The sequence below is a fragment of the Callospermophilus lateralis genome, chromosome 18 (assembly GCF_048772815.1).
Source record: "Callospermophilus lateralis isolate mCalLat2 chromosome 18, mCalLat2.hap1, whole genome shotgun sequence".
Taxonomy (NCBI): Eukaryota; Metazoa; Chordata; class Mammalia; order Rodentia; family Sciuridae; genus Callospermophilus; species Callospermophilus lateralis.
Window position 1 is genome coordinate 10,084,077 of NC_135322.1, and position 13,033 is coordinate 10,097,109.

The following is a 13,033-nucleotide window of genomic DNA, read 5'->3' on the forward strand; positions in this document are numbered from 1 at the left end:
GGAGTAAAAGTAAAAGTTCTCTTGAGAAGAAACCAGTGGGGCACACAGGGAGCCTAGGAAGTTTTTCAACAAGCTCAGTTACCCTGGCATCCAGAGACTGCTACAGCAATGGTCCCTGGAGGCATGGCTACTGCTCCAGAGGGTGGCAGATCTTTGTGTCAAATACATGGGAATGATTGTGCAGGATTGCAAGCTGCTGGAATTAGGGGGTCATGGAAGCTTCCACCACGATTTCAAAGTAAGGCCTGGAAAGCCAGGAAAAGTGAAGCAGGGTGGGAGTCCCTGCAGGTTGCACCTGAGAGGGTAACGCATGGAGATGTAAGGAGGAAGCTAAAGCTGCAGCTACCCCTTCATTCTATTCCTCTATTTTTGTGAATGGAAATATTCACTCTGTATCTTTTTATATTGGATACTTGAAAATCACTTTTGATTTTTACAGGAGCTCATGATGTGAGTTTTACCCCGAGTATCAGAGAAGACTCTGAGCTTAAACTTTTGGGAAATCCTGGAACTGTTGAAGATTATAGGGACTCTTGCGAATGGACAAAATTGTTTTGCATTCTGAAATAAACATAAGGTTTTGGGGACTAGGAGTTGATTCTTATGATTTGGATGTAAGGTGTCCCTAAAAGCTCACATGTGAGACAATGCAAGAAGGGTTAGAGGAGAAATGGTTGGGTTCTGAGAGTCTTACCCCAACCAGTGAATTAATCCTCTGATGGGATTAGCTGAGTGGTAACTGAAGGTGAGTAGGGTGTGGCTGGAGGAGGTGGGTCATTGTGACTGTGGGGTATATGTTTTGAATCTGGAGAGTGGACTCTGCTTCCTGATCATCATGTGAGCTGCTTCCCTCTGCCACACTCTTCCACCATGATGTCCAGCCTCACCTCAAGCCCTGAGGAATGGAGCCTGCTATCTGTGGACTGAGACCACTGAAATCATAAGCCTCCAAATAAATTTTCCTCCCTTAAAATTGTTCTTGTTTGGTCTTTTAATGTTAGCAGCCAAAAAGCTGACTAAAACAGGAAGAAAAGGGCAAAACTGTCATGAAGCTTTTCACTTGAACATGTTGGGAATGAGCAAGCAGAATCTGTGCACTTATAAATAGAAACTGTCCCCCTTATACCATGACCTCACTCCCCAACTGGACCCTGTCAATAACCTGAGAGCCTCCCACTAGGTCCCATGTCTCAAAGTCCCACCCCTTCCCAATAGCACCCTCCTGAGAACCACGTTTTCAACATGTGGGCCTCTGGAGGACACTTAGGCAAACCACAGCTGGCAACCAGAGGGGACTCTGTCATTCAGAGACTCATTAAATCAGCAAATAGCAGATCACAAACATGCATATATGAAAATTTAACTGACAAACAATTAGTTTAACTTCTGAGAAGTTGCCTTAGTGAAAGATGCTTGTCTTCTGTATCTTCTTTGAGAAAACATCCCTCTGCTACAAAGAAGGAGAAAACAAGAAATTATAAATCATAGACAAGAAGATGAATAAAAAGATTTGAGCCAGATGTGGTGGTGCATGCCTGTAATCATAGCAGCTTGGGAGGCTGAGGCATGAGGATTGCAAGTTCAAAGCCAGCCTCCGCAACTTAGTGAGGCCCTAAGAACTTAATAAGACCCTGTCTCTAAATAAAATTAAAAAATGGCTAGAGTGGTTGCAACAATTTGCAATACTACCAGCAATTTATTGATGTACACACTCTGGAAAGCAGTATGGAGATTCCTCAGAAAAATTTGAATGGAACCACCACTTGACCCGGTTATCCCACTTCTCTTTATATATCCAAAGGAATTAAAATCAGCACATTATAGTTTTTTTTAAATCAGCACATTATAGTTTTTTAAAATCAGCCACATCAATGTTTATAGAAGTTCAAATGACAATAGCAAAGCTTTGGACCAACCTAGGTGCCCTTCAATGGATGAATGATTTTTTAAAATGTGGTATATATACACAATGGAATATTACTGAGCCATAAAGAAGAATGAACTTAGGATTTTTGCCAGTAAATGGATGGAACTACAGACTATCATGCTAAGTGAAATAACCCAATCCTAATAAACTAAAGGCTAAATGTTCCGATATGTGGATGCTAACACACAATAAGTATGTATTCAGGGGGGAAAATGGAAATTCATTGGGTTAGACAAAGAGGAATGAAGGAAAGGGAGGTGGGATGGGATTAGGAAATGAATCAGACATAACTTTCCCACGTTCATATATGAATACATGACCAGTGAAACTCTGCATCTTGTTTAACTGCAAGAATGGGAAGTTATACTCCATGTATGTTCAATTTGTCAAAATATACTCTACTGTCAGGTGTATCTATAAAGAACAAATAAAAACAATAAATCACATAAAAACTAAACTGGAAAAAAAGGGCTTAGGGAAGTGGCTTGGTTGTTAAGCACCCATGGAACAAAAAAAAAAAAAAAAGATTTGATTAAGCCTTTAGACCACAGGGCAATGGTTTTTCAAAATGTGAGGTGTAGACATCCAGACTGCCCTCCTCCTTCCATCTCCCCTGCCCCATCCCACAGCCAGAGGCAGGGTCCTTACCTGCCACAGTCCCTGGAGATGGGGGATGAGTGGCACTGGGACTTCACACCCAGAACTTTCAACCTCACAACAAACTTCTGCTGGGGACTAAAAGACTCGGGGCAGCAGAGCTCAAAGCAAGGCCAGTAGATGCAGTAGGGTCCACACAGGCGGGTCCGGTTCAGGGGCAGGATGGTGTCATCGTCACAACACTTCTGCAAGGGGTTGTAGATGTGGTCCCCACACCTGGGTGCTGGCTGGCACAGCCATGGACCAGTATCTGGAAGAGTCAGAGCTGGGTGGGCTTCAAGGACCAGCCTAGTACCTGCCCCCGTCCACAGAGCCATCTCCCCCCTCCTCACCCCACCTGTTCTCACCTGTGACTCCTGAGGGTGTTGAGCCCAGGAGTTCAGACATGAAGACAGCAGCTGAGAATAGAAGGGAAATTAAAGTGACTCTGGGGGTGTAGCCAACTGGCCGTGATCAGGGGCCAAAAGATGATGTCACTGAGCTTCTTGGGTGACGGCAATGGCTGAGTGGATTTTGAGACCGACTGTGGGGTCAGGTCAGAGCTGGCAGGTGAGGGAATGCAGGGAGGCTCTAGAAAGAGTGAGGCTTCTGAAATTTGCAGGTGGACAGAGGGTTGCAGTGCAGTCAGGAAAGACAGGGGGCAGTAGACAGAGGAGAGAACTGAGTTCAGAGGAACAAAGGGGTGAGAGAACACTTAGGCTCAACTTGGGGTGGAGTCTCCTTACCATAGATGCTGAGCAGCATGGTTCTGCTTCGGCTGCAGAGCAGGAGGAGGCTGAGCAGCAGAGAAAATATGTGGGACCTTGGGCTGTGGCTTATAAAGGGGTAATGAAATGCCTAGGGAGGAGTCCAAAGTGGGGGCCTCCCATCTTGTGTTGCAACAGAGGCGGTGCCTTGTGGGAAGAGCTGGGCCAAGGTCCTGCATATGAATCCACATACCTGTTTTCAGATTGATTGCCACATGCTACCCTTTCAAAATTATGACTCTGGTGAGTGCCTTTTTTTCCAATGCTGCTGAGGGGAACCCCAATTTTGTGTGCAGACCACCCACCAACCACTGGCTGTTTCTAGGCATCCCATGCTCCTCACCCTGGAAGTTTCAAGGGCTCTCTTCACCTGCAACTCAGTCCACTTCTCCATCTGAACTGTGTAGAGTTCTTCAGGAATTTGGGGGGAATTATGAAGTTTCAGCCTAGAGTAGAGGAAGAGCAGAGGCCAGAGAGAACAAAAAAGGGACAGAGAGTCAGGATAGAGCTCTGGGGTTCACAGAGCACAAGGAAGGACAGCACCTCTATTTGCACAATTCCTTGTCCTAGAAATGTCCCATCCATGTTTCTTACTATTATTCTGTTGTCACCATCACTCTTATGTGTGTGACCTGGAGTAGTATGACATTGTGGCTCTCCCCAACCCTGTTTTCCAGGGGCTTCCTCTGGGTCACAGTGAAAGGGAGGGTGAAGGAGGGATCAGGCAGAAGCATTAGAGTCACAGAAGCGCTTTGTAACAGTAGGGAGGCTCCTGTTCCTCCTCTGTAAACTGGTGTGCAGTACTTGATTGATCTGCCCACGCGTGAAGACTCGTCCGCCTCCCCTCCCTCTGCAGGTGTGTCTGTGTGTGTGTGTGGGGGTGTCACAGAATACAATGTGGGACACTTGTCAGTTTCTCACCACGCCTTCCCCTGTCCCCTACACCCCAACAGGAGTGCTGCTTGTAAAGAACACCCTTGGGTGACTGCCACACATTTATTACACAAAACAGCTCTGGGAAAACAGATCATTTCCATCTTAGATGATTAACTTGATGCCGCATTTATGACTCTGAGCTGGCAACCCAGAAATTCATGACACATGAGAAAGAAATCCTGAGTGAACAAACTAACTGTAGAAGAAAATAATAAGGGCGATCAGCAGGAGAATTAATCTTTATAACTAAAGCACCTGAAAATCTCATGGAACGTACTGTCAAGCAAGAATTGGGGCTGATAGATTCTGCCAGCAACCAAACAAATACCACAACAAAAGTGAGATCTTTTTAGAGTCAGACAGTTTTGTTACTTGCATAGACAAAGCAAAGTGAGCCACAGATGCCAGCTTCCCATGTCCTTTGCACAGGATGACAATTGATCAAAGGGATCCAGTGACAGAAACAAGAAAACAGAGACTGTTGCCAAGAATGCCCTGCTACAGCTACACAACTTCCCTGACCTTGGGGCTGAGGTGGAAAGCCTCAGACGGAGCAGAGGCTTCGTTGTGGCAATCTCTTTAGAAGAGATGAAAATTATATTGACAGGGTGGCAGCCCTCGTGCCCACATGGTACAGGTGGAGACATGTAGGACCATCAGGGAATAAGGGGAGCCATTTCCCTAAACCCACAGAAAATCTCCTGGAACTGATCCTTGAAATGAGGATGGATGGAAGATGCAAGGGCAGTATAAGAGACTTAGGGACTCTCTACCCTAGCTTGAACAGCTGAAATGAGAAGTGGGAAACACTTTGGCAGTTTCTTTTAATTAAAGATTCACTCACCACATGACCCACCTCTCACACTCCTGAATAGTAATCCCAGTGAAACAAAACCTTGTGCCCACAAAAAAGCACAAGAATGTTCGTGGCAGTTTTACTGGTAATAATACCAAATAGAAAACAACACAAATGTCCATCAATAGGTGAATTCATAGACAAGCTGATATATCTATACAACCCAGTAATGAAAGGGGGGGGACTATCAACACAGGCACTGGAAATGACTTGGATGGATCTCCAAGACATTATGTGTGGAGAAAGAAGCCACTCTCTAAAGACTACATTTTGTGTCAATCATCTACCTAATATTGTTGGAAAGGTCAAATTGCAAGGGATGGAGAACAGCCTTCAGTTTCCAGGGGCTAGTAGGAGGTGACCACAAAAGGGAAATAGGGGAGAGTTGGGGGGGTGGGTAAATGAGCTCTTCTATGAAGAGACAACATTACAGAACCTGAGAAACAGGAGGGGTCTCAGGAACATGGATGCCTGCTATTGCCAGTAGATAGGGGTCCCCCCACCCTCTACCCAGCAGCCTCATAAAACCAGGACATCTAAGGGAGTGAGTATCTAAGGGAGTGAGTGAAATTCTCTCTGATTTTCAGTGTGTGGGTATTCTTCTCTGCATCAATTTCTACTATAAAAAATACTTCCTGTGGAAACATGACAACCTAAGTCAAATGAAGTTATCTCCACGAAAATCTTTACAGTGCACATGAAAGTATTTTATTTTATTTATGTTTTCCTGGCTAAGGACGCTCTGCCATGCCCAAACGGCCTTTTTATAAAAGCGCACCAGGCTGTCTGTGGTTACAATATTTAGGGAAGAAAAACGCATTCTATGGAATCTGTGAATTGCAAGCAAGTAGGATCCAAGGGCTGAAAAAATCAGTGAGCAGAGCAGAGTCAGAAAACCACAGTCTGGTTTTAAGCAGAGTTGTGGTTGTACATGCTAGATTGTTTGAGTCCATTTGCAGATGTGTGAAGCACAGAAAAACAACTTTTTAATATATTTTTTAAAACAGCTGATATAACAGTTTCAGATGGGAACCATAAAGATGAGGTCACTATGGCTATACTTACTATTTTATTAATCTATATTTTCTATTCTATAATCTATAACTTATTAATTGTATTGATTAATTCAGACCATAACACTGGACACTTGTCATGCCTCCAGGGTCGCACTCACAATTTCCTCGTATGACAAATGAAGAATTTTGGCCAAACTCCGGCACATCTGCCCCTGAGGCTCCCCCTTCGTAGAGCGTCTCTTCATGCCCACTAGTGTTCACTGCTGGGATTTCATTTTTAAAAACCCACGCAGAAGTGGGCTCTTCTTTTGGGAGAATATGAATGTGATATACAGCTGTGTTTGGTGCATTTTTAACTCGCGCTTGACCTCACGCTTAAATGATACTATAACAGTTATAAAAAAAAGGACTAAAAGTCACAGACCAATTGGTTAGCGTGGGAAGGGTTCATTATTGATGCATGTGGAAAGATCCTGTGGTTTATATTGAACTTGTTAATTCAGGTTCATGGAGATGTTGGAGGAAAAGTTCACAAGCGATTTTGGCTTCGCTCTGTGGTCAGTTGGCTTCGAGTTATCTTATCCCAATGCTGTTTCTTTGGAACCATTGTAGGCTAAAATAAAGTACACGTGGAGTGTGTCATTAGGCAGCATTCTTTAACATTTAAAAAACCCTAGATTTTTTATTAAAAGGACTGTGATTCTGCACAGCTCCAGAGAACATGTGCAACTCATACTTCAAAAGCATTGTAAAAAATGAACACTGGTTTCCCTGGGAGGAGTCTCTTGTTACTGAGCATGTCAGTGTGTGTTGGAATCTTAAGGGCTGACACCAGCTATTGGTACCTGTATGCATTGGACGGTTATTTGCTGGGCTAATCTGCACCATAACCCTTCCAAGGCATCAGATATGGAAGTACTTGAGTGACCTTCAGTGGTGCCAGCCTCAGCCACCACTTATCTGCATGAGAAATCCCAAGTGAGAATCAGTTGACTCAGCTGAGTCTTGGGAGAATAATGCTATTGTTGCTGTCTCCAGCCACTATATTTTGAGTTAGTTTGTTAATACAGCAATTGACCTGAGATCTTCCACCCACAATAGCAGTATGAATTATATCTACATAAAGATATTTTAGGGATGAAACCCAAAATATCATCCAGCACAGGTCCAGAAACAGAGTAGAATGAATTCTATAAGTATGGTATTTTGGTACAGAAGATATTTGTCCTGAATCCAACTCTGGGAAAATGAGTAGGGGATAATTTTTGGAAGACTTTGCAGTAAAACAGAATCTTACAGAGTTGAGAAATTGGGGAGACAGAAGTGGATGGAATTGAGAGATGTCTAGAACAGGCCTCAGCGTTTCTGTTTGAGGGCTGCTATTGTAACACTTTGGTAAAACCAGACTGTAAGATCAGAGTCATTTGGCAGAAGTAGGGATTTTCTTTGTTGTTCGCTGGGAACTAAAAGTGTGCTTACTCCCAAAAGGTTTGCTTTCTATGAAAAATTATTCTTCTGTCTTGAGCCATGGATTCAGAGTTAATTCCCATGTAGATTTTTCTTATTTCCACAAGTTCTGTTGCCCCACAACAGCCCCAAATTCACTTTACATTTTATCTATCTTTCCAAAGAACAAATTTGTACCTCTTCTGAGTTTTTGTATTGTGCATCTCTTTCTACTTACAACTGCCAGGTCAGAGCAGCAACAGATTCATTGGATTCATACTAGCATTCACATACTAAGGGGGAAAAGTGTACTCTGGCTTGCCATCAGGGCTCAGAGATGCTGTGGGCACCGGCCACTTGTAGTTTTGATTTGCATTTCCCTAGTGATTAGTGATGATGAGCACGTTTTCATATGGTTATTCCTTATTTGTATTTTTCCCCATTGGATTAATGTCTATTCTTGACCTTCATCTAATTGTAAATTGGGTTGTTTGTTGTTGAGTTGTAAGAGTTCTTTATATATTCTGGGTACTACTTTGTCTTTTTCGTCACTTCACCTTTTTATTGTCATAACCATACTGTCACAACAGTGAACCACTGAATTCTTGCAAGGTGCCAGGCACCACAAGAGCTTACATGCATTACAGTACTTAGTGTTTGGAACAAAAGCATTACTCGGAAACTTTCATTACAGGTCAAACACATCCGAGCAGTGACTGAGAACAGCTGAGCCCCATTCATCTGGCTGTGAGCAGCACAGAGGAACTATGGCCTGTGCTGCTTCCTCATGCAAACATGTGGACTCTGGGAGTGGCACTGTTGGCACCCAGGACCACAACACAGCATGCTGATGGTGCCCCACAGAAGTGACTGGCAAGGTGGCTAGCAGAAGGAGCCAAACATGGTGCCCCATGTGCCCGTCACCAAGCCAAGGTGGATGATTCACAATTTCACTGTGAATAGTACTTGGCCCAAAACTTACTGTGTTGAGTGTCATAATAAAACTGTTCAGTAGAAAAGCACAGACTCAAAATGCCTCCTACCTGTTATGATGGAAACTGGGTTTGTGTCTACAGCACTGACTGCATTTCACTGGCAATGATAGCAGCTGACGAGGACTCTTCCTTGTGCTGTTTGCTTTTTGTCTCTGGAGCAACAGATGCTGACGCTGGTTTACAAAGATGCAGGGAGTTATGACCTGGGGGAGGGTGTTAATTTATTATCTAATGTATTGTTAGCATACATTCTCTCCCATTTTGTGAGTTGTCTTTTCCAAACTCTTCCATTATAGGTTATAATGTCATTTACTTATGGGATCAAAGGCACAGTACTCTATCACTTTAATATTCTCAAGCCTGGCATGGTAGCTCATACCTGTAACCCCAGCTACTGGGGAAGCTGAGGCTGGAGGATTGCAAGTTCAAGACCAATCTCAGCAACTTAACCAGCCTCTCAGCAATTGATCAAGGCCTTGTATTAAAATTAAGAAAATAAAAATAAAAAGGGCTGGGGATGTGGCTCAGTGGTAAAAACAAAACAACAACAAAAAACTTCAAAATGTGTCCATCGCTCTCTCCAGGATTTTTCGGAGGCATGCCGGTATTCTCTCCTAGGTGGCAGCAGGCGACTGCTCAGAGTACGCAGTGACACGCAGACTTGCAGCCCGCAGGGCCTCAGGTAGTGCTGGCTCGCGCCACACAGCAGCGCCTAAGGTGGAGAAGGCCAAATTGCTGCCGCTGTCACCTCATTGGTGTTACTCGTCAGTAGCTGTTGCTGTCTCCGACGCTCTGGACGCTTGGGATGCTGCAGGAACTGGGACTGAAGCAGTGGCTGGGATTTGGTGGCCTCGGTGCTGTGTCAAATCGTGCTGTGGTTGTTTTCCTTAGTGTCAGGCTGTCCAAGTTCCTCGCCTCAAAAGTGGAGTCCAGCGAGTTGCAGCACACCTGCTTTTGCAACCTATGCAAGTCACTTAGGTGCACTCTCGGGGAAGACTGGAGACAGCGTGAACCTCCTCAGCCGGCTGAGAGCCAGGTCACACCTGTGAGGATCAGGACGTGCGTGCGTGTCCCGCCTCCAACCCCAGCCTGTCCTCCAGCCCAGCACCGGAGTCACCGGCCACAGTCTGCGCTTGGAACCCTAACCCTTGGGAGCCCTACAGAGGCGCGGGATCAGCTCCACCTGCACCTACGGATGCGCCATGCCCCCAGCTCAGCTGCAGCCAGTCTTTGGCTGAAAGTGGACAGGGGATATGAAAATTCACACGAAATAGAATTATCAGTGCTCTGACAGGGAAGTTCAGATAAGAAATCTTCAACATTCCTGTCCCTGCTAAAGCCACATGTCACCGTGAGGTTCTCAGCTTTACATGTCTGCAACCGTCCACGGTGTTTGTGGAAGACCGTCCTAATGTTAGGGTTATGATACACATTAAAATTAGTGAAACTATTTTCAAGCATGGTTATGAACTAAAGACCTCAGGTTCAGATCTCATTGTAACCTAATGTCCTTTTTCTGTTCCAGGGCAACACATTGCACTTAGTTTTTGAGTTTCCTTAGTCTCCTCTAAACTGTGACAGATTCTCAGACTTTCCTTGATTTCATGTTTCCAGTTGTACCAGCAAGCTGTTTTGTAGAACATGCCTCTCTTGGTATTTGATATTTTTTCCATAATTAGACTGGGGTCATTGATTTGGGGGAAGGAAGGCCACCCACAGTGTCATTTCTGTACATAAAGAACACATCTTTTGGGCTGGGGATGTGGCTCAAGCGGTAGCGTGCTTGCCTGGCATGCATGCAGCCAGGGTTCGATCCTCAGCACCACATACAACAAAGATGTTGTGTCCGCCGGAAACTAAAAAATAAATATTAAAAAATTCTCTCTCTCTCTCTCTCTCTCTCTCTCTCTCTCTGTCTGTGTGTGTGTGTGTGTGTGTCTCTCTCTCTTTAAAAAAAAAAAAGAATACATCTTTTCAGAGCTGGGATTGTGGCTCAGAGGTAGAGTGCAGCACGTGCAAGGTGCTGGGGTTAGTCCTCAGCACCACTTAAAAATAGATAAATAAAATAAATACAAAAAATATGGAATTTGCTGTCTCCATCTTTGATGTGACTGCATTGGAGATGTGTCCCTGCCCTCTCATTTATTTTTTTCAGTCACTGATTTATACCAGTACAGATGTCCCTTGGTATCCTGGGAGGATTGGCTCTAGGAACCCCTGGAGATAGCAGAATTCAAGGATTTTCAACTATCATATACAATGGCAAAGTGTTTGCCTAGAACATATGCACAGCCTCCTGTATACTTTTTCTCTAGATTAATTTTGTAACTGTTTTAGTCAGCTTTTTTTTTGCTGCTGTGACTATAGGATCTGACCAGAACAATTGTAGAGGAGAAGTTTCATTGGAGGGTTCATGGTTTCAGAGGTCTTTGTCCTTAGAAAGTCAGCTCATTCCTTAAGGCTCAAGGCGAGGCTGAACACTGTGGCAGGAGAAGGTGGTGGAGGGAAGATTCTTACACCGTGATGACCAGGAAGCAGAGACAGAAGCTCCACTCTCCATATACAAAATATATACCCCATAGACACACCCCCAATTAACCAACCACTTCCTCCAGCCACAGTCCATCTGCCTCCAGTTACCTCTTAGTTAATTGCATGAGGGATTAATTCACTGATTGGTTAAGACTCTCACAACCCAATCATTTCTCCTCTGAACCTTCATGCATTGTCTCACAATGAGCTTTAGGGCCACCTCATATTCAAAATATAACTCATTAACTAATACAACGTAAGTGCTGTGAAAATAGTTGTTATACTTTAGTACTTAGGAAATAATGACAACCAAATATCTATTCGTGTTCAGTATAGGCACAGTATTTTTTTAATTGTATTTTTTTTAGTTGTAGATGGACATAATACTTTTATTTATTTATTTTTATGTGGTTCTGGAGATCGAACCCAGTGCCTCAGACATACTAGGCAAGTACTCTACCACTGAATCACAGCCCCAGCCCTTAAGATATATTTTTTTAATATTTATTTTTTAGGACCAGCAGACTACCGTGGGAGTAGAGGCCCAGCCCAGACTGCCCACACCAGTCAACATGGGACCCAGGCTCACAGTAGGCTCCAGTCCACTCCTCCACTGGCAGGCACCCAGCCTCCAGCACAGGACCACCTCTTCCGGCCAGCAGACTATCAGGAGAGCCTAGGCCTGGCCCAGATCCATCCACACTGACTTGTGCAGGACCCAGGTCCAGGGTAGGTCCGAGTTCATGCTTCCCTCACCTGGTAGCCTAAGCCTAACCCACTTCCATCTTGGGACACTGCAGTCATCGCCATAGCTGCAGTGTCCCAAGATGGAAGTGACCTGTATCTTTTTGACAACAGACAGGATCTAGAAGCAACTGCATCTCAGAGAAGGTATCGCAAAGGGAGTGAGAGGCTTACTCTTTCAGCCCTGTCTCTGTAAGACATCACTTCCATATTGGGGCACCTTAACTATTATCTCGAGTTACCTCTGCTTATTGCCACCACCAACCTTAGTTGCAGTAGCATACACAAAGGGACACCGTCAGGGTCTGGAAGCCCAACATCAAGGTGAGGCACAGGCAATTTGCACGGGTACTACAAGAATATAGGGAAGAAATTGTAATGTCTCAGATCCACACTGTAAGAAACGAAGATACATAGACAACATGAAAAAACAATGGAGGAAAGTGTCCCAAACAAACCAGGACACTGTAATAACAGAACCCATGGACAATGAAGTTGATGAAATGTCAGAGAAGGAGTTCAGGAGGTTCATAATTAAAATGATCTGTAAATTAAAGAATGACCTAAATGAGCAAATAAAGGCAAAAATTGATCACTCCAACAATAAGATAAGAGAGCAAACACAGGTAGCAAAAGATTAAGAGAGAGAGAGAGATTCTGAAAAAAAAACAGTCAGAAATCCTGGATATGAAGGATACAATAAATCAAATAAAAAACTCAATAGAAAGCATAACCAACAGACTAGATCACTTGGAAGAAAAGAACATCAGATAATGAAGACAAAGTATACAATCTGGAAAATAAAGTGGATCACACAGTGAAGAAAGTTAGAAACCATGAACAGAACATCCAAGAATTATGAGAGAGCATAAAGACATTGTGTTGTGTCCATCTACACCTAAAAAATAAATATTTTTTAAAAGACCATATCTAAGAGTTATTGGGATAGAGGAAGGCACAGAGTTTTAAGCCAAAGAAATGCACAGTCTCTTCAATGAGATAATATCAGAAAATTTCCCAAACATGAAGAATGAATTGGAAAACCAAATACAAGAGGCTTACAGGACACCAAATATACAAAATTACAACAGACCTACACCAAGGCACATTATAATTAAAATGTCTAGCATACAGAATAAGGATAAAATCTTAAAAGCCACAAGAGAGAGGAATCAGAT

The 13,033-nt window shown here is 43.8% G+C and overlaps 1 protein-coding gene across 1 annotated transcript in view; it reads right to left on the bottom strand.

Annotated features, from left to right (window-relative positions):
• Window positions 1-202: 202 nt before the first annotated feature.
• The window catches only part of LOC143383142 (insulin growth factor-like family member 4), a 57,550-nt gene continuing 44,719 nt past the window's right edge, over window positions 203-13,033 (bottom strand). The window contains exons 2-4 of the mRNA XM_076837497.1: window positions 2,932-2,982; window positions 2,576-2,834; window positions 203-245 (exon numbers count right to left, since the gene is read on the bottom strand). Of these exons, the coding sequence (XP_076693612.1) occupies window positions 203-245; window positions 2,576-2,834; window positions 2,932-2,982 (353 nt within the window). The remainder of the gene's footprint in view (window positions 246-2,575; window positions 2,835-2,931; window positions 2,983-13,033) is intronic.